This window comes from Tenrec ecaudatus, chromosome X (assembly GCF_050624435.1).
Source record: "Tenrec ecaudatus isolate mTenEca1 chromosome X, mTenEca1.hap1, whole genome shotgun sequence".
Classification (NCBI taxonomy): domain Eukaryota; kingdom Metazoa; phylum Chordata; class Mammalia; order Afrosoricida; family Tenrecidae; genus Tenrec; species Tenrec ecaudatus.
The window spans coordinates 104,015,653-104,042,977 of NC_134548.1; the positions used below are offsets into that span (position 1 = coordinate 104,015,653).

General features: G+C 38.5%; 1 protein-coding gene and 1 non-coding gene across 3 annotated transcripts in view; both read left to right on the top strand.

Moving 5' to 3' along the window:
• Positions 1-27,325, top strand: part of DIAPH2 (diaphanous related formin 2) — a 925,981-nt gene that overhangs the window by 388,027 nt on the left and 510,629 nt on the right. For both annotated transcript variants that reach the window (XM_075539526.1, XM_075539525.1), the window contains one exon: positions 13,731-13,832. In XM_075539526.1, coding sequence (XP_075395641.1) covers positions 13,731-13,832 — 102 coding nt within the window. The remainder of the gene's footprint in view (positions 1-13,730; positions 13,833-27,325) is intronic.
• Positions 677-840, top strand: LOC142435461 (U1 spliceosomal RNA). The gene has a single exon (XR_012781511.1). It is a non-coding gene; the product is annotated as a U1 spliceosomal RNA (small nuclear RNA).

A 27,325-nucleotide genomic window follows, 5' to 3' on the forward strand; every position in this document is an offset into this window, starting at 1 on the left:
CTTGATGTGTAGACTTGACAGGTTTGCTATTCCCTATGTTTTTCAAAATATGAGCTTACATTTCTAAACATGTGATCACTATAGTTTTTTATTGGATCCTGGCAAAATAAACAGAAGGAAACAAAGGTCACCCAATTGGTTCCCTTGATTCCAGGCAATGCTGCACCTAAGTCATCAAAGATAGATGGGTATATATTGATTTTTTTAAATATAAAAGATTCTTCAACATCCCTCAATTAACTATTTCTAGAGTATAATTATTCTTATTTTCAGGAAGTTCATGCATGTGTAATAGTCAAGCTCATTTTTGTTTCCTCAATCCATCTTTGTAATCATTGATCTCTGTACTTGGCTATTGACCATCTGTAGTTTATGCGGACTTGTGAGTCTGCATATGTGCATGCACTTTACAAGGGTTGAAGACTTTAGGAGACTACCAGGATATCAATTAAGGCTATAGTGCAATCAACACTGCAGGATCGGAAACCATTTTTTCTTTTTAAAAAATAACTTGCATTAACTATAATCATATAATCACTCATAATCCTTTAGTGAAAATGAAACATTCACAATGGCAGTAAAAATAATGAAGCACTTCTTTCCAGGTCCTCATCATGGTAAAATAAATAATTGTTTTATGCAATACTATTATAATCTACAGATCTACAAATAATTAATACGTACCTGGCAGGGGAGATGCCATGATCATGAAGGTGGTTTTCACAGGGCGAGGCTTATCCATTGCACTCCGGGTGTGCTGACCCCTGCGATTTCCCCAACTGTGGGGAACTCGACTGCATAATTTGTGGTAGTGGGGGACTGCGTTTGCGCTCTCCCTTAAAAAAAACTACAAATAATTATGTCTACAAATAATTTTATCTATGAACTACTGTTCTTTTTCATTTTGAACAGCTTGAATGCCTTCTTTTTTTGTTTTCCTATTGCCTTTCATAATAGAAGTTTTCTTTGTTCCGGTTTGCTGCTATCTGTTGTTGAAATCATTTGAACCCCTATCCACAGATGAGGGCTGTGGATCATCCTCACCTTCATGTACATTATTTATGAATATATTTACTGTGTCCCCCCATGTCCTTCAATTGTGTTGTTATCTACAAATGCTACCAGATTGTTTCAGAAAGAAAAGATAGCTTTAGTTAATTCAGTGGTTTTTATTGAATTAATTAGATTTACTATTGAGCCTATTACATTCAGAACCAAGCATGTTGTTCTTGTTAGATAATATCAAATAGATTTTTGATTCACAGTGCCCCCTGTGACTGGGTAGTAATGCCCCATAGAGTTTTCTGGGCAGCTGTGGTGGTGTGACCATGTCAGCATTTAGCTGCTAACTGCAAGGTCAGCTACTTAATAACAGACAGTTGAGGCTGTTTGCCCCAGCAAAGATCTGCAATCTCAGAAACACTATATAGGGTTAATTAGTTGGTTTAAACACAATAGCAGTGGGTTTGGGTTTATTCTTGTCAGAAATAAATTAGCAGAGATTCGGGACAGTTACCAAACATTAAACTTTCAGTTAGCAGTTGAATACTTACCTCTTGTGTTTCCAGGTTCCTTCACGAAGCCATAAGTCCTATTCATATTTGACTATTATGTATCCTCACTGATCATATTTTCTGCTGCTTAGTTGATTTCATTCCAGCAAAAATGTGTGATAATGATTTGGAGTTTTCTTCGTATTATGGATCCATTAGAATCATTGCAGTCATTGCATTGCACTGGTGCTTGAAGTAAACCAGGAAATGTCTTGCATTTGTATGACTTGGAATGTGCTCTGATTTTCCTTGCATGAATGCCCTAAAGTCGGAACTATGAAATGAGATGCATTACCCGTACACTAACTTGTAGCAGTGAGGCAGGTGTCTATAAGTCTAAACAAAAATATGTACCATCTCAGCCAAGGGATATGAAAGACAGAGAGTCCTGGCACCAGTCTTGATGAAACGAAGAAAGACTGAGATAGGTTAAAAATCCCACTTTTTCTTTCTTTTAAACTTTTCTCTACTTTTTCTCTATTCATTTCCCATGATGTACAAATTTACTTTGAACCCAAAAATTCCTGGCTAACACGTCATGTAACATGTCTTTGGGGATCCTTGTAGAAATTATAGTACCTGAAAGGGAAAGAAGACCTATTCAATGAAGATTTTAGGATAAAGGATTTTGTTATACTCTAGCATTATTCAGCAATATTACAATGCATCTCAAAGATTTACTAATACTTCAATATCATCTTTAGAAATATGGTCTCATTAAAAAAAGAAATGTTTAGTGGCCAGCCAAGCTTGAATGACAGTCCTAAAATGTTCCTCCCTGGGTTTTTTTAATGAGCCAAAAGTGTGATGCTACATGATTTGAAGGAAAGGAGCGAGTACTTTGTAAATGACTATAACCTGGTGAAGTATAGTTTTACAAGAAATAGTGCAAGTAGGATTGTCTCATCCAAATACTTACTATATGGACACTTAAGTGTGTTTTTAGAAGACACGTTGAAAAGAACTGTTGTGCGAAGAAAACTTCTACCTGGTTAAATGCTTAGAAGTTCTTGTTTGTTCAACCTGCTGAATTACTTAACTTATCTTCTATGAGGTATTTACCTAAGGTGTGACCTTTGTGCACTCTTTACCCCAATTTAATCTTGCCTTTGTAGCTCTGTCATCGACTTGCCCGCTGTGACTGTATCAGTTCTAATTCATAGTGACCCTGTGTGGGATTTCTGAGTCGTCATTCATGAAGACAGAGGGCCTCATCTTTTTCCCTGAGAACACCTCGTAGGGTTGAACTGAAGCGCTGTGGTCAACAGTCCTATGCTAATCCAAAAAAGTGTCTTAAGTAAACTTTATGAATTATCTTACTCGTTTACCCTATTTCCTTTTTTTATCGTTTTATTAAGGACTCATCCAACTCTTATCACAATCCATACATACATCAATTGTCTAAAGTACATTTGTACATTCATTGCCCTCATCATTCTCAAAATATTAGCTCTCCACTTAAGCCCCTGGCATCAGCTCCTAATTTTTCCTCTCTCTCCTCACTCCCCTCTCCCTCATGAACACTTGATAGTTTACAAATGATTATTTTGTCATATCTTGCCCTGTCCTACGTCTCCCCTCACCCACTTTTCTGTTGTCTGCCTCCCAGGGAGGAGGTCACACGTAGATACTTGTAATCGGTTCCCCCTTTCCAACCCTCCTTCCACCTTCCCAGTATCACCACTCTCACCACTGGTCCGGAAGGGATCATCCGCCCTGGATTCCTGTGCTTCCAGTTCCTATCTGTACCAGTGTACATCCTTTGGTCTAGCCAGATTTGTAAGGTAGAATTGGGATCATGATAGTGGGGAAGGAGGAAGCATGTAGGAACTAGAGGAAAGTTGTAGGTTTCATCATTGCTACATCGCACCCTGACTGGCTTGTCTCCTCCCCAAGACCCTTCTGTGAGGGGATGTCCAGTGGCCTACAAATGGGCTCCTGGTCTCCACTCCACACTCCCCCCTCGTTCACGAAGATAGGACTTTTTGTTCTGATGATGCCTCATACCTGATCCCTTCAACACCTCTTGATCACACATGCTGGTATGCTTCTTCCATGTGGACTTTGTTGTTTCTGAGCTAGATGACCGCTTGTTTGCCTTCAAGCCATTAAGCCCCCAGATGCTATATCTTTTGATAGCCGGGCACAATCAGCTTTCTTCACCACATTTGCTTATGCACCCGCTTTGTCTTCAGCGGTTGTTTTGGGAAGGTGAGCATCATAGAATGCCACTTTAATAGAAGAAATTGAAGGATTACTTGAGTGGAGGCCCAATGTCCTTCTGCTACCTTAGTATTAAACCTATAAATATAGGCACCTAGATCTATTACCCCATCCTCATATGTAAACATATTTGTATGTGTACATGCCTTTTTTTAGACCTCTATAAATGCCCTTTGCTTCCTAGCTCTTGCCTCTATTTCCTTTGATTTTCCTCGTCCCACTATCACGCTCAGTCTTCATTTGGGTTTCAGTAATTCCTCTTCGTTACATTACCCTTGATCACACCCTACCAGGCCTTGGATCACTTGTTGTTCCCTTGTTCCTTGGTTTGTTAACACCACTACCTTTCCTCCCACTTCCCCCTCTCCCCTGTCTCCCTGGAACTGTCAGTCCCGTTGTTTTCTCCTCAAGATTGTTCATTCAGCCTATCTTATTTAAACAGACCTGTGGAGATAATAACAAGTACAAAAACGAGACAGAGCAAAACCAAGCAACAATATTCAACAGAACAACAACAACAAACCAATGACAAAAAAACAAAACACAACAAGAAAGAAAAGCTTGTAGTTAGTTCAAGGACTGTTTGTGGGCCTTTAGGAGTGTCTTCCAGTCCAGTCTGTTGGGGCACCATGCCCTGTTCCCAAAGTCCACCTTCGGCATTCCCTGGGGACCTCACTGCTCTCTTCCCTTGCTGTTCTATTACACCCCTGCAGTGTTTTGCCTAGTTGTGGCGGCATCAGATGGGTGTAATTTCCACAGTGTGTCTCCGGTGTTGTCCCCTGTAGGGCTATGGGTCAGTGAGGGGCTTTATGTCTCATAGTGGGGCCGGCCATGTGACTCATAAATTCTGCATAGGATGATCACTCAGCTCATAAGATGCAATGTAATGAATTTTAATAACCTTGCTTCATGAGCTTTTTTCCTTTGTTATGTTTCTGCTATTCTCTCCTTGCAAGTACATAGGTTTGAAATTTCGTGTTGGATAGAAATTTAAAAATATATACACACAAAAATTGTAAACTTATTAAAACTAAACAAAAACCCTGGAAAATATGTTAAGAAGCTGACAATTTTATTTTTTAAATGAAATACATTAGTTTACCCTTGGTGATTTATTATTTAACCTATGCTTTAGAAGAGTGTTTAGCCTATAATGCAATAGAGTGTGTCTTGACATTGAAAATTTGATATATGGCTGGATAATTGTCACCATTGAAGGATATCCCAATTTGGCTTTGTTAGGTGCCATTGAGTCAGTTGCAATTCATAATGACCCTCTGTACAACAGTATGAAGCAGCACCTGGTCCTTCATCATCCTCAATTATTTTTGCAGTTATTGTGCTGAGGGCCTTCATATATTTTGCTTCCCCTGTGTTCTGCAGTACATTATGTCTTTCTCCAGGGACTGGTCTCTCCTGATAACTAGTCAAAGTATATGAGAATATATACAGAACATTCTGGCTGTATTTCTTACAGGACAGATTCGCATGTTCTTTGTACAGTTCGCAATAACTTCAGTATGTTTTGCAAGCTCCAAAATTCAAATACAAGTAGATATTTCATTCATTGTCATTATTTAAAGTTCAATTTTTACAACATATTTGGTGATTGAAATACCATGGCTCAGTTCAGTCGCATCTTAGTCTTCAAAGTAGCATCCTGCTTTTCAATAGTTTAAAGCGGTCTTGGGCAACTGATTTACCCAGTGCACTGTGTCTTGTGAAATGTTTGACTACTGTTCCCATGAGCAGTGACTGTGGATCTAATAAGATGAAATCCTTAAATGGCTTCAGTCTTTTCTCCGTTCATCATAATGTCATCCAGATGTGAGAATTTCTTTACCTTGAATTGTAATACATACTGTAGGCTATAATCCTTGAACTTCGTCAGCAAATGTTTACCTCCTCCTCCCTTTCAGCAAGCAAGATTGTTTCCTGCATATGGATGTTGTTAATAAGCTTTTCTCCCATTCAGATACCACATTATATTTCATATAATATAGTTTATATGGTGAGAAGATATGCAACCCTGATGGACACTTTTCCTAATTTTCAATCATGTAATACCCCCTCACTCTATTCAGACTGTCTCTTGGTCCATGTGAAGATTCCACTTGGACACAACGATACGTTTTGGAATTCTCATTCTTTTCAAGGTTATCCATAGTATATGTTCTACACAGTCAAGTGCTTTGGTATTGTGAATAAAATGCAAGTATACATTTTTCAGGTATTCTCTACTTTCAACCAAGATCATCTGATGTCACCAATGATATCTCTTATTTCATGTTCTCTTCCAAGTCCATCCTGTACCTCTAGCAACTCATTGTTAATGTACTGTTGCAGTCATTGTCGGATGATCTTCAGCAACTTTTCCTTGCATGTGATATCAGTGATATTTCTCTAAAAATTGTACATTCTGTTTGGTCCCCTCTGTTTGGAATGGGCACAAATAAGAATCTCCTCCAGTTGGTTGGCCATGTAACTATTTTCCAAATTTCCTGGAATAGGCAAGTGAGGGTTTTTAGTGCTTCCTTGACTTCTTCCAACATGTCATTTGGTATTCCATCAATTCCTGGGGCCTTAATGTCTGGCTAATGCCTTCAGTACAGCTTGAACTACTTCCTTCAGTATCATTGGTTCTTGCTCTGATGCTACCTCTTGAAATGGCTGGATGTCTAGATGGGCTCAGTGCAGGGTAAAGATCCAGCTTTGTACTCCCTTAAAGAGTGATAGGCTCAGAAACAAACAGCAGCAGTTCTATCTTGCCCGACAGGGTTACTTTGAGTTGGAATGAGAGTTCTATAGGTCTAATATCAATCTGAACTACCTTTATGGGAGCAGACTGATTTGATATATTATTATAAGATTTGCACTGTTAACTACAAGATTGATGCTTCAAACCCACGAGCCACTCCACAGAAGAAAGTTGAGACAAACGTTTCCAGTAAATATTTACAGCCCCAGAAATCCTATAAAAGGGCAAATTTGATCAGTATTGAAATAATAGCAAGGTGTGAGAGGGAAGGTAATGAAATAAAGGCGGTTAGACTGACTATTATAGAAGTGAGCGATTGTTGTGCTTCAAGAAATTGGCTCAGATGATTGTTAGCCGTTGACACTCCAAAATTCAAACAGTTTCTCTGGAGGCTTCTGGTAGCAGTGTAGGTGTGGAAAGGGGGAGAGAGGACGTTCTACCAAAATGTCTATTTATAATCTGGAAGTAGATTGCTGTCCATGGCAACTCCCTGTTTGCTCTGAAGGCATTCCATTGATTTTTTGAGGCGCGCCTAACAAGTATTCTGTTTTACTGTAGGTCAAGTGATTTCACTGCTTGTGATTATTTTTATAACATTAAATAGATTAGCATTTTGCTACACAACTGACCACCATTTCCTATTCAAGTTGATACGTAAAATTAGCCATCACAATAGCTTAGCCAAGTTGGCCTATAGGACACATCATGCATGGTTTACAATTTTATTTTAGAGTGCCAAGTGACACATAGACAAAATAAAAGCTTATTAGCACAAAGGTAAACACTTGTATTTTCAATTACCTATAAATCGTGTACATTATTCTAGAAAGGAATAAATTTCATCTGCATATAGGATCATGACATTTGTAGGAGCTGATTTTTTTAAGTACAAAGTAGTCACGTTCTTTTTATAATGATAGAGGTTATAAATCTATCAGTCCTCTTAATCTTTTCAAAAATGAGAACATGTTTTGGAGTTCAATTTATTTCAAATTGAAACATATTCTAAAAGCCTTCACCCAGATTTTTGACTATGGAATGTAAAGGAAAGTTTTCATTCCCTCCTCCCCCTACAAATGTTGCAGGTGAGTTATCTGCACTTGTCACTGAAAGTTGATTGTCAGCGTGAAAGGTTAGAAGATCGAGAGGATGCCAATCCTTCTGGCATAATGAGATCACCAAGAAAAGCAAATTAGGGGTAGAAAAGAGAGATCAGAGTAAGGATGAGTTATTCTTAAGATTTGTTTTCTCCATGTGATTTCACAATGATACACTTGCATGAGAATGCCAGTTGTAAACTGGGAACTTGAACTTGGGTGGGTTCATTGACAGAGATGTCCATATAGCATACAGAGCACTGAGGTAATATCAATTGATCCTAGAGACATCAAATAGCTTTCTAGGTTTCTGAGTATAATCTGGATGTTAAGACGCAGGACTTAGAATATAAATTTCCTTGGGGGTCGGGGAGATGACTAAAAACTTCCTACTTGAGCCAAATTGAAGATTAAATAGGTAGTAAACCTTTCATTGATTGCCTATTGGAAACACATATTTGCTAAGCTTCCAAGGTCAGAAATGTTCTCATTAGGCTCAGAATGTCATTTTATCAAATAATGGTATGTGAAATTAATAACTCCATGTAGTTTTAGAAACCATATACAGTTCTGCTAACTCAAAATTGATCCAACAGCAGTTTTTTGTTTTTTTCAGCAGTCAAGATTTCTCAACCAGGCAATGGAGTTGGTGTTCAGTTCATAGACATTTAGCCAAGAGTTTGGTAGAAAATGTTGCATGTCTGCATTAAAAAATAAAGTATGTGCTAAAGCAAAAGAAAACAACAGTGTACACATTTTCAAAAAGAAATATTAGTTCACATCCATACATGTGTGGAAGGATAGACAATCACAAAGGACCTACCTCAGCTCTCCCAATACTAAAAGGACTTACTGAGAATAGGACAAAAGAGAAAGGTTATGTTTTGGCAAGAAGGAAAGGGCATTATGGTTCAATACCTTCACTTAACTAACCTTTATGTGTGCAATTAACATTTAAAGAAACTACAGTTTGGGAAGTATTATAGAGTAATTGCAGGAATCTTAAAGTAGTTAAACGCTTGTGATCTGTTCAGAGAAATTCCTTCAGATAACACTGACAGTCATCAAAAAGTGAATTTGTGATGCGTGTGAGATAAAAGGAATGGCTCTGCTCATTTGGTGACAGTTAAGGCTTTTTTCTTTGTTGTTTTCTTCCTGAACTTCAGCTCATTGACATTTTCTAGGTTGAAACTTTCATACCGATCCAGAATTGATCTTTTAAATTCTAGTCCTTAAATATTTGAAAGAAGCGACTCAGCTGTACGCAACAGCAGGGGTGTGGAGAAATGGAAGGCCTTGTGCCTTGAAACTTTATGGGGTATTTGCCTAACAATTTATTGCTGTTCAGAATCTAAATTATACTTTAAAATTTATAATGTGTAGTCTCTTCTATTATAAAAAGCCTTTCATATATAGCTCAGAGGCTGTCCGAACAATCGACATATCTTTGCAATATATTTAGGGAGCATAAGCATTTCTAGTATCAGTGAGGCACCTAAATTCGAATGCTCTTTAAATTTTTCCAAGGACAGAGTATTTTGGCAAGAAATATTCACTAAAACTTGGACATGATCTTTAGTTCACTTGCGTTATTTCTTGCTCTTCATTTTAGCTACTGCTGCCAGCAATTTAAACATCTTACAAAATGTGTGAATTAAATGGTGTTTTTTTTAAACCCACTACCATCAAGTTACTTCTGACTCATAGTGACCCTGTAGGACAGGGTAGATATATCCCTGTTGATTTCTGAGACTGTTAATTCTTTATGGGAGTATAAAGGCTTAACTTTTCCACCATGAACAACTATTGATTTTGTACTGTGCACCTTGTTGCTAGCAATCCATTGTATAACCCACTACCCCAAAAGTTTCTGGAGTCTGAAACATTTTAAGCATCCTATGAACTAATTTTATCAACTCCTATATAATACCTAAGGGTTTTTTGTTACTATCCTATTTTAAATCCTTTTACTAGACAATGCCAATTATGGGACAAGGAATTTGGTGGTAGTTTCCTATGGAACATTGCTGGTGTTTTATTGAAGTTCTCCAGAATGTAAAGTGTTCTCTGTCGGTATAGAAATAAATGTCTTTCTTCAGCTTTTTCCTGTTTTGTAAAATACTTGATTGTCTCAAAACCCATAAGCATCATGTGGCTGTCAACTCAAAGAAACCCTATAAAAAATTTTGGGGATTGTACATCTTTATAGGAATAGATAGTCTCCTCGTTTTTTCAAGAATAACTGGGGTTGGAATTGCTGAACTTGTGACTAACTCCCTACCACTTAAGCCAGTGGTTCTCAACCTGGGTGTTGTGACCCCTTTGGGGGGTGAGCGACCCTTGCAAAGGGGTCACCCAACTAATAACAGTAGCAACATTGCAGTTATGAAGTAGCAACAAGAATAATGTTATTGTTGAGGGTCACCACAACTAGAGGTACTGTATTAAAGGGTTTCGGCATTAGGAAGGTTGAGAACGACTGACTTAACCCATAATGCCACCAGGGATCATTCATATGACTGATTTCCCCGCCCCCCACAGAAAAATCCAAAATCACGACAAAAACTTAATGCCATGTAAGGCTATTCTGAACTAGTTCTCCCTCACCACTTGTGTCCGTCTGGGTACTTTAGAGAAACAAAGACACAGAAACTCATATATAAGAGAGAATTTTATATAAAGGTTACATGCACATCAAGAAAACACCCCAACCCAATGCTGCCCAAGCCCACAAGTCCAACATTAATCCATGTCTGACACCAGTCCACAAAGTCCTCCTCCATCTCACAAAACAGACACAGTGATGCTGACTACAGGAGGAAAGCTGAGTCAGTGAATGTGTAAGCATCTCAGCGCTGCCAGGGTCTGCACACGGCTGCTCCAGCACCCAGGGCTGCATCAGAGTAGGTCCATGTGGCTTCTCCTTGGGGATGTCTTGCAGGAAGTCAGCCTTGCCAGCTGAAGCAGGGAACTGCTAAGGCAGCTGCACCCTGGTGTGATCACCACAAAGCAAAGGACCAGAGGACTAGAAAGGTGAGGCTCACCGAGCCATTTATCCTTCTGTCCTTCAATTAACCCCACATGTGTTTATCGGCCAGGTTGGCACAATAAACTAACTACCCCACCACTGGTTAGTGGTTTCGTACTACTGAGTTGGTAGTGAATAGTCAAATACATAAACTTCAGGAATCTCAGTGTACTTGAGCAGAAGGGCACAGAGTCAGTAATTTTCAAACAGCCACCCTTCACCTAGGACTTAGACATTTGTACAACTTGGGAGTGGGTCCACTGGACCTGGAGTCACATATGAGGAAAACATATACTGTACTTAGAATCATTCTAGTTCAAAACTTTAGGTTTTCTTATTGGACCAAGCCTATTTTCTTGACACGTATCTTCTTTTCGATGGGAGAATTCTCTCTCAGAAAGTGACTTAATTCCAGCAGCCTGCAGGTTAGTTCCTTGGACTGTGCACATGAATTTCACGCTATGTCTTGGACCCCTTTACTTTTCTACTTTCTCTTGATATATTTTTAGTGAGTAGGGAAAGAAAGGTTTGAGCAAAATCAGGATACTCTTCTCACCCCTCTGTATCTTTTTATCCTTTCTTTTCTCATTGGAAATGCATATAAATGTCCAGTTTTATACTACATCTTTGACTACAAAGTTAAGCACATATCTTTAGGCATTGACTACCACAACTTCGTGCAACATGGGACTCAAGCGGTAATTGGCTTATTAAAGCGGGATGTGCTCTATTTTTCTGCATTTGCTACATATTAAAATGAGTTGGTCTCCCTCCCCCCAAAAAAATCTAATTTGTATATAGAACCTAAGATGCATTGTTATATAAACTCATCACTCACTTGAAAATGGTACTCAGAATCAGTAGCCATCCAAGTGCATTGACTGTGTTAAATATGTCATGTAGCTGGACTGAGGAGGAAGAGAGATGTCACCTGCCACTGTGGAGACCTCCTTCAGAAGATGAGTTAACAGGTCACCTACCGCTGGAAGAAAAACAAAGCAACACTAAGAAAAGTTTCACATACTAAGTTAAAATTTAACCTTAGACTTGAGCTTAATTCCATACTTATTTTTTCAGAGTTAAATTGTAGAATGGAGGTCAAGAGTTTGACATGCAGAATTGATTTTTAAAATTATTTTAGTAATATTATGCCTAATAGTTCTAAGTAAGCTTTACTGTAGCAGAATGCATTCAAATATCTGACTGAGTTTTTTCTCAGTATAACTCATGAAATTTCTCACAGAAAAAGGAAATTAAAAACATACAGGTATTAAAATGATTTCCACGTATCAAAACTGTTCTACAAAGATGGAAATACTACTTCAGCTTTTACTTTGCTTTTCATTCAGCAAGAGGAAATGATACTTAGTAATTAGAAAAATTAAAGTATTCGTTCTAACCATATATATACATATAGTAAGATATTTCAGTTATGATTGACTTTGAAGATTTAAAGCTGAGTTGAAAAGGTGAAATTAAGTGAAAAGGGAAAAACATCACCTGAGCAAAAGAGCACCTTTACTTCTCCGCCCTCTGAAGTTTTCTCTAAGTCACTACTCTGGATTCTGACACAGTTGTTTACTCCTTAGATGGAAAGAGCCTTGGTGATGCTGTCAGGAAAGCATGGTGCTGTTAGCTTCAAGGTGGATGATTCAAACTCACCATCCTCTACTTGGAATAACCATGAGGCTGTATCCTCCCATGAAGACCTATAGCCTCAGAAACTCTCTGTAGGGTTCCTAGAGGGTGGAATTGACTCAGGGTAGCAGTGGGTCCTAGTTTATGTACATTTTACATGTTTAAAGAAATCCTATACTCACTACCACTGAGCTTATCCTGACTCACAGTGACCCGATATAGGATTTCCAAGGCTGTTTTTAACGGAGAAAGTAGCTTTACCATTCTCCTTCGCAATAGCTATTGGGTTTTATCCACATACTGTGATTAACAGTGCCTCTGGAGCTCTGCTGAAATCCAGGAGCTGTCCTCCAAATACTTGACCAGGGGTCCTCAAAATGTTGGTGTTAGTCTAATGTCATGCTAAGCAAGATTGTTACCAAACCTAGGATAAACAAAAGAGAGACAAACGTATCGCTTGTGATCCTAGTTAATATTGGGTTTTATCTCTGATTTATTTTCTCATTGTGTTTAACCCTTTTGAATTATGTTTTTTTGTTGTTTTTATTTTTGGTATGTGAAACCCAGAATTGATGAACCTACGGAGATAACAAGTAGAGTAAGGTTTCCTGGATGAGGATGGGGTATGGTTGGGAGGGGGAAGGTAGAGGGGAGCTAATCTCGGAGTACAAGAAGGAAGAAAATGTGTGGTAGCAATTGTACAATACTGCTTGATATGGTTGAACTATCCAATGGTAGACTATCTGGAAGAGTTTCCAAATGCCACGGTGGGGGGGCGGTGGGGAGTAGGAAAGCATTGCATACTTCAATACTCCACTCGCTGCCTTGGAATCGATGCCAGCTTAGGTTTGCTCTATAACACTAACCCTGTGGGTTTCTGCGAGTGTAACACTTTCAGGGAGTAAAGTCTCCCTTTTCTTCCTACCTAAATACAGACATTGAAAATGGTGATAAACTTATGTACAGGCCAGGTGTGGTCCTAAGTTTTGAATAACAGGGACTAACTATATTAGTTGATTTAACATATACATAATGTTTTTTCTGTTTTAGTTGGTGCTACATAATATTTTATTCTGTTTGTAATTTAAATGGATTAAGTTCATGATAAGGCATAACATAGAAAAGATGCTGCATGTTTAAGACCAGAAGGTTAGTCAATTATGGAACGTACTCCCAAGTGATCTTCTGTTTGAGGTGTTGTACAGATGTATGTATACAGATGAAACAATTCTCTACTGTTTTTCTCCTTGTTCCCCTGTACTTAATTTGAGGCCCCTTTCACCATGGGTAGTAGGTTCTATTTACTGTGCCAGAACCATAAGTAGATATCTATCAACTCTTCCAGTTCACCACTTGAGAGCTGTTGATGCATAGGTAAGATGTTATCTTTTAATAATAAAATGCTAAATGCTTATATTTACATTTCTTTGTAGAACCTTGTAAAATACCTCCCTGAGCAGAAGGTACTCAATGAATTAGCACAGCTGAAAAATGAATACGATGACCTCTGTGAGCCTGAACAATTTGGAGTTGTGGTATGTATCTGGGTACACAGACTCATATAGGAAGTAATTTTTGCCTCAAACAATGCGAACGAGGACATTGCAAGTGTTGATTTATTTCAAAATTGCCTGACCATATAATTTAATGTGTAATTATCAGGGATGTGGAAGCCATATGGATCTATTTTAATTTACCATTATCCAAATTCAAACCAAAATTCACTGCTCTCAGGGTTTCTAAGGTTTCTAAGGCTGCTGTGTTAGTCTGAGTAGACGAGAGAAACAAATCCAGGGAGACACTCAAGTGTGTAAGGAAGAGCTTTGTATATCAGAGCAATTGAATGCTAAGGAAACATCCCAGCCCAGTGCAGATCAAGTCCATAAGTTCGATATTAGCCCATATGTCTGATACCAATTTATAAAGTCCTCTTCAGACTCAGCGAAACACATGCAATGATGCTGAATACAGGAAGATCACGGACTAGTGGGTGGAAAGTCTTGTGGATCCAGCGGTGTAAGCATCTCAGCGCTGGCAGTCTCCATGTGACTCCTTCAACTCCTGGGCTCATTCCATGTGTCTTGTCCACGGGAATGTCTAGCAGAAATTGAGCACGTGTCCCACCCCTAGCAAGCGATTTATCTCCTCCTTGGCATCTCCAAATGAGGTTATCAAGCTGTGACCTGAGTAATGCCTTCACTACACGCTGTCATTCTGAAGTCTCAAACTGACAGCCAAATATGTAACTGCCACAGCGGCAAGCCCCTTAGCTTAGTGGAAAATCGAGAATTTAAGAGTTGCATACAGCAAAATATCTTAAAATAATTCATGAAATGTCTCTCTAGAGTAGTGCTGCTATTAAATTTATTAGTGTGTATAATCTAGTATACATTTTTATATTGGCTATTTCTTCTATTTTGATTTTGATATTAGAATGTGGCCCCTAATAGCTTAATGTCACGTGATACTAGCCAGAGAAATATGAAAATATTAGAGAATCTTTTAACTGGTATATATTATTTCATAAAAGGTATAAGAATTTTCAATTCCCTTATACAATGTTATTAATTGATTGAAAGGGTTACATATAATATTTCTGCGAGGTATTAAATCTAAAACATGCATCCTGCTATATTGATTAGATCATTATTGGAGTGAATTATGATTTTTATTTCCCCTTCATGTTAGAAAATCTATTAATCATTAATTTATAGCTCTATGCTTAATCAGAGCTCTCATCTATTCAAATAATTCATTAGAGAGAGTGCGCAGGGTAGAGTGGAAGATTCATTTATCTTCTTGGTTACAAAGCCACTTTGGGTTTGCGTGTTCAATACAAGTTAGTTCCTTCTGTGAATGAATAGTTCCATTATAGGGCTAGCTTTACTCTGACTGCCTAGCCATTTTCAATCTACACACTAAATCTTTCAAATTTACAATTGAACCTGATATTGAAGTTGTGTATCTGCTTCATCCAAAAAATGATGTCCCTTTAAATAGTGATTTGTTCAAACTTAGCTGTTTAGGTTTTTTGCCATCTAAAAATCCTGATTAAAATGAACATGTGATATATTTGACAGAACCTGATCCTTATGAGCATGTGCAGTAATTTCATGTTCTTACAGTTTATCAATTCGTATAGTTTAGCAACATAGGCTAGCTTATACTAATGTAGATTTCTGTCAAATCTTTGCTATCAACACATTTAAAGATATTTCTCTGCTTTTTCAATTAATTAACTAAAATTGGTGAGACGTTATTTACTTAGTTGCAACCCTTTACAATGATATTAAATAGTCCAATTTTCAAGAACAAAGTCCACACTTGAAGCCCAAGCTGCTTGGATTTGTATTGTAATTGAATCAAGGCTATATGCCATCTGAGAATCCGGCTGTGTCATGATGGTTATGAGTTTTACAGTAGGTAACACTACACTAGTTCTCTGAACCCGTTTTTTTCTGAATGCAGTTTATCTTAGAAGATGTATTAGTTTGCCAAGCAAGTCCTTCAGGAGGAATATCCTTGGTACCACACTGAGGAAATGAAGTTTGGGGACATAAAAAGCAATATACCTTCTGAACTTAAAGCAAAATAGAAAATGGAAGTGATTTCTTGTTTATGCACATAGCCATAAATAATCTGGGGATCTGGGTACATGAATAGCCTCCTGGCCGTTTTATCTCCTTTCACCATCCTTAGCTACATATTTTTTAGGTGGGAGGGTAAGGTGAGGAGAGGACATTAAGGGCATTTCGACGTGGTTTATCCTATGTAAATAACCTCTGGGATATTAATTCATCAAGACTTCATAAGTCACAAAGAGTTTTACATGATTGTGCTTTAATCTTTTAGCTTAGAGCAATATAGTATAAGTAGTATTAATAGATACATAATTATTGAATGTAATCATAGGACAGTTAGGAAAACTGTATGAGCTTGAGATTTTTGAATATCATATTTTCAACCTATGGCAAAATAAAATATGCTAAACCATTTTTATTAAAGTCTTTAGGCAATATACATTCACTATGTGTGGATTCATTCAAATGCTTTTTAACCCTCAACTATATCCCTACAGTCCGCAGTTTTGACAGCTCTGGACTTAGAAGCATGTGTATTAATGAAAGAGGCTCCAAGTGGTTTTTTACCCTGCTTTCTTTTTTCCATCAAACCTGTTAGCATAAAGTTACTATTAGTATATTCCTCTAAAAAGCTATATTCATCATGTGATTTCTATTTAAAAATCTCTCAGTTGCCCCGAGAGTTTACCAAATAAAACTCCAGCTTCATAGCATTCTCCTTCTGTCTCTCGCTCTTTGGCTGTGGCCTTCCCCCTGCCTTTTTGTGAGCTGTGTGAACTGCTGTACTCAGTGGGGTTCTCATTGCCATTTCAGCCATCAGTTTGCTTGCTCCAAGTCTGGATTCTTTCATTTTCCCATAGTGGCTGTTCTGTATCTTGTCCGCTGCCTTCAAATCGTCTATCCATCTTCTTCTTCCCATATCTTTTTCAATGACTCCAAACAACCTATCCTTGGAAAGCACTCTCGTTCAGAACCTCTCTATCTTATGAACGTACATGTTTAACTCCGGCTCTATTATTATTCCACTCTCTGTCAAGCCTCCAAAAAAGGTATGTTTCAACACTGTTAGTAATATTATTGTTATTATTAATTTTAGCACAAATGCATTGCAGACTGTGTCAGATACTATGCTATGCACGTTGGCATATATTCCTCAAAATAAACCTACTAGTTTGGCTCTCTTATCGTTACTTTTGCTGGTAATTGCCATTTATTGAAATCCAACTCATCGTGCCCCCGCCCCCCTGTGCATAGAGTAAACGTGTTACATAGAATTTTCAAAGCTGTAGTCTTTTATAATCAAATCCCCAGGCCTTACTTCTGGGGCATTTCTGAAGCACCAACTTTTCAGTGGCCAGTCCAGCACCTACCTCTCGGAGTCCTAGCACCATTAATAGTTCCATATTGGGGGTGAGAACTTGAGGCCAAAAGAGCCTGGGTAATTGCCCAAAATCACATTGTAAGTGAGAAATGTGTGTGTCAAACATAGACATTCTTGCTTCATAGATTGTGTTTTCAACCCTGTAATAACCTGGCACCTCTTTAAGTACGGACGTGTTTGTATGTATCTATGTGTTTTTATATGTGTGTCCCTCACACTCATTGCCGTAGAGTGAGATCTTTCTCATAGGGCCCCTGTAGAATAGTGTCGAACTGAACATGTGGGTTTCTGAGAATATCACTCTTCATGAGAGCTGAATATCTCATCTTGCTTCTGAGGAACCACTGCTAGGCGTGTTTAAAGCCCTATAATTGGTCCCTTTATTGACCCCTGTTTTATAGACCATTATCTCTGTCATACTTTTGGATTTTTTAAAATTTTTCAATTACATCTGCAATATGTCTATGCCATCTTCAGTCTGTCTACTCAGCATCTCTATACTGAGTTCTGCAGAATAAACTCTTAAACGACTCCCTCCCTAAATGTGAATGAATGGCTGTATTAGAAGTGTATGAAGGGGGCCTTTGAATTCCTCTAAGTTCAGAAGTGAGAAGCACGGGAGAAACAGCATCCAGCCAAAGCTGATTCCTGTGAAGCAGATGTCAGAATACCTCTACCCTTGAACCTTCTTGACCAACTCCTATGCCATCCATCCTCCTCAAGACCCTCTTTAGTTCTCCACTGAGTTCTAGAATTGATCACAGGGGCCACACCGAAATCACAGACCATACTCACAATTATGGCTTTATTAGTGAATTAGGTAAGTGGTTATTAAGAGATTCTGCTGATACAGGTCTTCAGTCTGGACAGCTTCCTGTCAGCCAAGATCGTGGTCCTAGGCCCTTAGCTTCATGGCCTATTTGAACAAGTGTAACTGCTGATCAATGCCCAGTCTGCAAGTAAATCTTAACCAAAAGATGCTGGGGTCTAGATCTATTGGAAAACCACTTTCCCTCAATGAAGTGCCTAGAGGCAATCCGACCTTACTAGCATGCCTCCTGCCTGAAGGTAGTTAGCTTTCTTGCTTTTTGTGCCAGAGTCCACTGCTCCATTTCATTCTCTTCTGTTGCCTCTACATCTCTGTCCATCTCTGGTGTTTTAGCATCTGTCTCCTGAGTGGATGTGGTTTAGTCCCTGAATCTTGAGTCCAAAGGATAAACCCCATTCCTGGTTTTTCTTTGACAACAGTGAGGTGCTCATGCTCCCTTTTGAGACAGGGTTCATGTCAAACCAACAAGTTGATAAAACTGAAGAGTTTCCACATTCAGGTCTCACATACCTCATTTTCACAATCCCATGCTTATTTAGATTTGCTAATAGTAATTAGCTCTTTAACTCCCATTGAGAGCTTTGTATACCTCACATTTGCATAGCCCTCAATGGAGCCCTACTGGCTTAGTGAGTTAACTCTTGGGATACTAACTGCAGTGTTCACAGTTCACATCTACTTGTTGCTCCAAGGGATTGAGTGCAGGCTCTGGGTTCTCTCCAAGAAATACTCTCCTAATTTTATGTTTTACAAACTTGAGATAAACCATACAGAGTTTGCATTATTTTATAACTTTGTGATATAAAAGAACAAAATCTCATCACTGGGAAATGGACATTCAATAGAGCTTCAAAGCATTCATGAAATGCATTCCATTATCTTTTCTCACTTGTTTTGTGAACTTTGTGAAACTTCCTTATATGCCAGAAGTGAGATTAGTCCCTCACATTTCACTTTTTAAAAAAGTGTTTGAAAACAACCACATGCGTATGCACACACATGCACACACTACGCCCCCCCCCCCAAAAAAAAGGAAGAAGAAAAAGAGAAGCAGCTGGGAAAATTCTGGTAGTGTGGGAAAAATAATCTTATCCAGGACAGTGACTGGGACTAATAAGCCGTTTCTAACCTTTTTTTTTTTTTTTTAGCTGTTTTTAGTTAGCAGCCACATTCTGAATTTGCTTCTGTCACTATTCTCATGCGATTAGTTAAAAAGAAAGAAGACACAAATAAACAAACAGACCCAGGGACATTTCCTCTTCCACAGGCAGACCTCCTGGTAAGAGGGATGTGCTAGTTCCCACACCTTGTATGATCAATAATCCTTTCTTAGAGGGGTAGATTGGCTGCACAGCTTCCCACTGACTTGTCCTCCAACCTGCCTCCCACAGAATTGAATTCACTACATCGTTGTAATTATGTGCTATACCTTTAGTGGGGAAAAAAAAATACAGATCTTTGAAAGCTCTGGCAGTTGGAACCCCCAGCAGGAGCGTTTAGACTCTTTGGAGTGTGTTTGCAGCTCAGCTGTTCTAAAACCTCAGAGCTGTGGATATTCCCACGTGTCTTGCACTGAGCATGGAGACCCATACTGTGTGTATCTATGAAACTAGCACATCTTCGGTGAAAAAGAGGGCAATAGTTAGTTCTCTTAGTAATCAGTACTTTGTTTTTCTGACTTCAAAATTACCAATATTTTTCCATTAAAAACATTCTAATAACAAAAAGGACATTGAGAGCCTCATGCATAAAAATCTTTATAATGAAAAGCACAGATTATGTGATGTTGCTTGATAGCACATTCCTTTTTTTCTCTTTTTAACATATAAACACATGAAGACAGGAGGAGTGGATTTATGGCTATAGTTGGAAATATAAGTGAAAAGTCGGTATGCTTTTAATTTTTTTAAAGGTTGATAAAAGCTTAAGAGATCTACTCGAGATAGCTTAACCAGGTAAAAAGGAAATTCTTAAAAGCTTCTTTCTCTCTCTCTCTTGCTCTCTCTCTCTCTCTCTCTCTCGCTCTCTCTCTCTCTCTCTCTCTCTCTCTCTCACACACACACACACACACACCATCATTAAAGACACTTAGTTTGAATAGGAAATTGTGCTCTTCTTTTCTATTAATATTAAATCATTTTCAGGTTTACATATTCATTTAGGAAATCACATTTTTCTTTATTGTATCGGCTTGCATTCAGAGATTTACATTCAGTGTTTGGATATGTAATGCCTTGATTGTTTCTATTTTTATTCTTCCTGTAAATGTGAATGCTGGCTTCTACTTCCTAGATGTGCATTTACTTTATCTTATAAAAAGCTGGTCAAATAATTTGTAGAACAGCTGAAAGAAAACTCTCGCGGCTCATTGTCAAATCCATGCATTCATATTCTTGTTCATTTCATTAACTTCACATAATAACCTACTTTGTGAGAGGATGGCTTATTTTCATCACTCTTTGCATTTGAATAAGGTAAAAAAGAACCACCTGAATGAACATTCAGATTCCGTCTAGGGACATCAGTCACTTTTGCTATTGATTGCTTTTCTATTAAATTTCAAAAATTAAAACTGAACCCTTTTTCATTTTACACATATATGTAATCTCTAATAGGCATAGAGGAACATAGCCACATACCACTATAATACGATTCTCAGTGCATACTTTAACTTTGGCCATTCTTGGCCTCAAGCATTTGTTTTCAGAAAGCTGCTCTGAAATTTTGCTCAAAATCTTGTGATTTCACACCCTCTTTGGTGGTGGACTGATTATTTTCATATTCTGTTCCAGAATAAAGTCATGTTGATTTCCACTTTTTTCTTTTAGGAAATAATCTCTATCAGTGTATCATTATTTTTCTAGGTTTTTTTTTTTTTTTGCCTAATCAGTTTTCAACATTCTGTTTTTCCAAAGCCTCATTTCACAGATATACCATGTCTTTTTATTTTTCTTGGCATCTAATACACAAATATTTACTATTGATCTCATTTAACATTGTCACTTTAATTGAGCATCTTGCCCAGGATAGGTGCAGCCTGTGATTCAACATAAAGTTTAGGCCTGATCAGGAGAGATCTTGCCCTCCAGAACGTTAGTGCCTTTAAGGTTAAGGAAGATAGAATTATTTTAACATAGAATTTAAAATTCCTTTCCTTTATTTCCTTCCAAGAATGATTCTATTGAGTCATTCTCTCCAAATCTCCAATTACTTAGGCAGTTCTTATAAACGTCTAATTTTAACCCATTATTTTAAATTGTGATTTTCTTAGCATTCCCTTGATCTTGGTCTCTGATTTTAAATCATCTTGCATATTTAATGATGTTGGCGATAAAAATATTCAACAAATAGGGAGAAATCTTTTTGGCAATGTATGTTTGTTATATATATGTGTGTACATTTATATTTAAATATATACGTATATGCAAATTCCTATTAATTCAATCTTCTACTTGATATGCCTACTGGCTAAATCAAGTGACATTATCATGGTAGCCAAGGCATATTTCTGAGGAGTATTAAAGTAAATATGATATAATAGACTTAAAGATGACATGTGAGTGGTATTTGGCCATCTCCCCTGCCTTCACACATGATTTTTTTTATGTTTACCTTTTTTACACTTTCTCTGTGTATTCATAGGGTGGTGTGATACTGGATTAGTATTCACCAGCTACCTTGATAGTGAAGTATATAAAATTAAAATTATATCAACAAAACTGCGTCTAACTCTTATGGGAAATAACCCACCGAAGCTGTCAATGTACTTTTTAAAAAAAAATATGATACAGATCAACTAAAGAAATGAGAGCTATTTGATGTGATTTTGATAGACAAGTAACTCATAACACAAATAAGCCCCCTACCTAATATCACACCGTGGTCAGCATCTCACAGCACTTCAAGGAATACATTATAAAATAAAGGTTGCCAGTCAACTAAAATGCTGTGAGGGATCACAACATGAAACAAGCACACATTTCAGCACAGCTTTTTTTGTTTGTTTGTTTCTGTTGATTACTTATGCCCCTTTGGTGTACTCAAGCGCCTTCACGACAAAGGAGGCGTATAATAATCGTAGCTGAGGTTGGGGTTGCTGCTCAGTCCTTCCTAATATTTCTACACTTCGTTGTTCAAGATTTCCCCTGGCATAGCCGAAGTCTCTCATGAGAGTGGAGTTGGTGTCACTCAGCATACCTGATCTGATCATTAAAAATTCCTGTGTATTATGCAAATTCTTTGGTATGATCAATTCATATTGATTTGACTTCTATTAAGAGTTGTGTTTATATTGTTCCCTTCCTCCATAGTCTCTTGATTTTACGGTGATCCATTTTGGCTGATAACAATTTTTCCTATTTACCAGGGGGTACCCCTCAAAAAACCAGAAATATTTTTCCCCAAAGCTATGTATTTAATGTTTTATGTTTTGGGGGGTTTGTTGTTGTTACAAAACAGCCTTATCACCTTCAAAGTGCCAACCATTACACTCAATACATTTGTCAAACCTGTGATTCCTTTCTTGGAAACATTCTACAAACTCATCTGTTTGCTGGATGACAGCACCTCCTTACTTTTTGTCACCTCTTCCACATTGTCAAATCGCTGTCCTTTCATGCCCTCTGCATTCAGAGAAACAAAAAGAAGTCACATGGAGACATGTCAGGTGAGTCAGCTGTTTGGGACAAGAGAGGCAAGCTGTTTTTTGCCAAAAACTGGTGCAATGAGACGGCGTGGGGGCAGGTGTGTTTTCATGGTGGCAAAAGCAGTCCCCCGTCTGCCACAAATCAGCCTTTTTGTGTTGCACAGTGTGACACAATATTTTCAGAATTTCTAAATAGAAAGCTTGATTAATAGTCTAAATGGGTGGAACAAACACCAAATGCACTCTCTCCTTATCATAAAAACAAATGAGTATGTCCTTTGATTTCACTTGATGAGCTTTTGGGGGGCAAGGTGGCAGTGGAGTCTTCGTCTGGGTTGTTTGACGTTTGTGTTGGGCTCGTAAGAATAGCACCATGTCGCCACACCGTGGGGGGAAAAGTCTGGGTCACTTCAGAGTTGTTCTTTCAAAGCACGGCAGGTTTTCTTTCAACAGTCTTCTTTCTTGGTCAGTCAGAAGTCAAGGCACAAATTTCATAGCAACCCTTCTTGGTCCCTAACTTCTGTTAAAATTCACTGAACCGAACTCCAAGATATTCCAGATCACAGTCTTTGAGCGCAAGTGCATGGATGTTGTCAACATTTTCGTCCGTTCGGGAAGTAGATGGACATCCAGAAAGAGGTTTGTCACAATCTAGAAACCACTTGTACATTTGAGTTTTTCCTGTAACACTGTCCTTGTAAGTTGTGTTCAACATCACAATACTTTATGCAGCATTTTTCCCAGTAGGAAACAAAAAATTCACAGCCACCCACTGTCCTCTTAAATTGTCCATCACAAACAACAACGACAACAACAACAAAATGACGTTCCAGTGACGCTACTTTGATGAAAAAATTCACTGTGACCAGGAAGAACCTTCCCAGGTGACACTACTGGGTACACTAACTCAGAGGGAGTTGTTTGATCCTTGGTGGAGCTTTCTTCTTCTTTTTTTTTTTTTTGGTACCTGCCTTGTATGCCATAAAACTGCCTAAACGGGTACAGTACTGTTTTCTCTCCGGTTCGTGCGCTCTCTTCTTCACGAACCCAAGAACCAGAGGAATAGACAGCTTCCTCTTTCTCCTGGAGTTGGGTTGGTGGTTTCAAACTGCAATCATTTGGGATCGCAACCAAATATGTTGCCAATATACCACTAGGGCTCCTCTCCCTAACTGTGGCTGGGAGCAAATTTCCCCCAGGTCTGGGAGAACAATTAGAGACCATCGTTCCTCCTTCTGCAGAATTTCTGAGGATGAGTAAAGAGAGCAATCAAAGCGAGGAATAGTAAGAGTTCTCACTATGTGTCAGGTACAGACAGGAGAGTTATGCAGAGTATCTTATTAAAATTTTACTGCACTGTGCATGGGTGATATAAGAAATATATTTTACTGCTGAGAAAGTTAATGCAGTCATCTTACAAACATTATATAACATGTGCTAGATCATACTACTAGCACATGACTGAACAGTTATTCAAAACGATGTGCTTGCAACTCGTGGGCTGGATTTCTTCTGCCACAACAGGTTTTCTGGGACCCCCACTCCATGACAGCCGATGACCTGGCCTCTTCTTCCCTAACATCAACCTCTTGTTCATCCTTCTCTAAGCGGTGCATTTTCTTCCTAATTTAACTGTTTTACTGCAGTTACATAGGGGTTTATTGCCAATCATACTTTACACTGGCCTTTTGCCAGACCCTGTTCCAGGTGCTAAATTGATGGAGACACTTTGTCAGAACAAAGCGTCCCTCTCGACCGCCTTGTAGCACAGAACTTCTTTCCTTCATTGGGTTGCCTTAAAGTAACAGTTGAGCAAAAGGAATTCACTAATGTGTCTGCTATGGCATCTTAACAGAAGACATATTTGGGAGGAGAATAATATGTTGCTCTAATCTGTAAATCTTGTTAATAGACAATTTGGCTGTGGCTTGCCTTGGAGCTGATCTTGGAAATGGTTAATCGGGCAAGGAATGCTTTCGACTGCTTCATGTCCGAACACCCTGTGCTTGCTGCTCCAGCTACCTCTGCAGACAACTCTTCAGTTTGCCAGCTGTTACAGTCATCTCTAGCCCGGTCACATTTCGAGCGCTTTCTAAGCTGAGGGGACTCTCCCCCAGAAGTCGGGTGTCTGCTCCTGCTCCTTAGTCTGTTCTTAGTCTGCAATCTCCACTGAAATACATGACCTCGCTATAATTTCAAATATAGGGGCCATCCTTTCCGGCATCGCAGGCACACACAAGCTGCCACAGTATGGCACACTGACTGATGCATGGTGGACATTTCAGTTCCCAAGACCTAAATGTCTCTTCAAGATTTGCAGCTTTAATAATGGGAGGAACACAGTATCTTTGTCGGAAGCAATATGCTTTATTTGGTGTCTCAGTGGATGGTGAACCAGGTTCACCTAGATGCTTATCAGATGTTTTTCAGCAATTGCCAAGTAATAGCTATTTGTGGATCTTGCATCCTGTGCCTTATTTGTCTACAACTCTAAAGGGAGCTACTAAAAAAGAAGGAAATAGTCTATGTGTTGGCAGTTCTTCCCTGGTACTCACCATTAAGCCACTAGATTGCTGCACAAAAGGTTACAGATTCTAGTCTACCCAGAAATGCTTCAGGAGAAAGATCAGGTAAAGCAAAAATATACTCAATAGCAACTGGGTCTGGCATATTGTGGATCACATATTTTGATCCTATACAAACCTCAAAATGAAACGTGGATTTTCCCAAATTTTATAGATGGCTACATTGGAGACCAGAGATATTAGATAAACTAGTCTCTCAGAGAATTCTTTAAGTAAATAATTCTAGATTTTAGTTGTATTTGATCTAATCTGTTACGAAGCTGTACTCTACCTTATGAATGCCTGATAGGCTTATTGGACTTTAGGCCGCAGCTGTGGAGGAAGAACAAATTAATCCACCCTTGTTTGCTGTAATAAAAGAAATAAGGAAGCATGAATCATTAGCAGTTCACTTTGCCTTTATGAATGTTAGCACTATTCTACCTCAAAGCAGGCTTAAAACCTTGGAGCCCTTTTTGCCCTTTTCTCTCTTCATAACTGATTGGTTGCTGTGTCCTTTCGTTTCCATCACTTACTGACTGACAATACACTTTACTCCTCACAAAATCCCCAATACGTGGCTGCGCTCATTTGTCCATTTTTCCAGATGTAAAATGGCAGCTTGGAAGCATTAGTTTGCCACAGCATGACATTCGTAGTGTTAGACTTTGAACCAGGGCCAACTCCAGAGTCTAGTTCCACAGGTGTGCATATTGCCACCGACCACACCGCACGAGGGAGGGCCCTCTGACTGATAGGACAGTAGAAATGTCCTTGTGGGTTTCAGAGACTGTAATGACTTTCTGGAGCAGAAAGCCTCATCTTTCTCCCTCAACATGGCTGGTCGTTTTAAGTAATCTCCTGCTCTGTATAGAGAGGCTGACATTTGTTGCTTTGCATGCAGAGCAAGACATGTATTGTTTCTTCCTTAATACAGTCTCTCGTATCTATTTCCTCTCTTCCTACTGTCAGCATCCTTGCTCATTACATTTTTGATAACTTACTGATGGCCTCCTTCCCACATATCTCTCCTTTCTCAAGTGGTCATCTGTTCCACTTCCAACAAGGCTGGTCAAGTTTCTTGCTGGACTGACCGAGGTCTGTAGCCCAATGCCCAGTTCAAATTCCCAGTCCTTCAAGGCACAAGGTGACTCTGTGCAAGTTGCTTTGCAATGTTGCACCTCCCTGTCCTTATATTTGGAATGAGATTAAAAATGAGATTTCTCTCAGGATCATTTTGACTATCAAATAAGTCAATGGATATATAGCTTTTTTTAAAAAAAAAAATGCCTGGCACAGTGTAGTTCATAAGAGCTTATAGCCATTATAAATATCCTTACTTGAATGACAGTGTCCTTTAGGCCACAGTAGTTCTGTTGAAGCTGAGATAAACAGAAAAGCAAAGCAAAGCAAAACTCCACGCTCTTTAGACTTGCAGGCCAAGGATTGAAAAGAAGAGCGCCCAGTAAGGAAAAGAAAAAGTAAGATGGTCTTAGAAAAGAGGACTGAAATCCCATTTAACCTTAAATTTTAAATTACTTGTCAATCCAGGACCAAGGATCCTTTGGTAAACGGTACCCTTTCTTGCCATTTCAAAGCTTGGCTTAAAGTGTAGGTATGTCGTGTGGAACAGTTGCTCACAGTGACGCTGTGTAGTTTTCACTCACCAGGGAGACTGTCAAAGTGCTCCCTAAACGTCTAAAGTGATAGGGAACATGGTTCCATGGTAATGATGCCGTGTTGCGAGGGAAAGGGAGTAAAAACATTGGGTAAGGAAATGTATCAAAGGCAGATATGAATCCCCCAAAATATAGAGAGAAATTAAGTTTCACATATATATGTTATATATATGTTATATATATATATATATATATAAAATCTCTTCATTCATCACTTTTGTAACACTTTCTTGTGATTACCTTTTAATATTATTTCTTTTTCCTGGAATATGCAGGGAACCTGGTCCAAATTTTGTACTTAAGAATCCGAGGAAACTTCTAAAAGTTCATGGGAAAATAGAATTAAAAG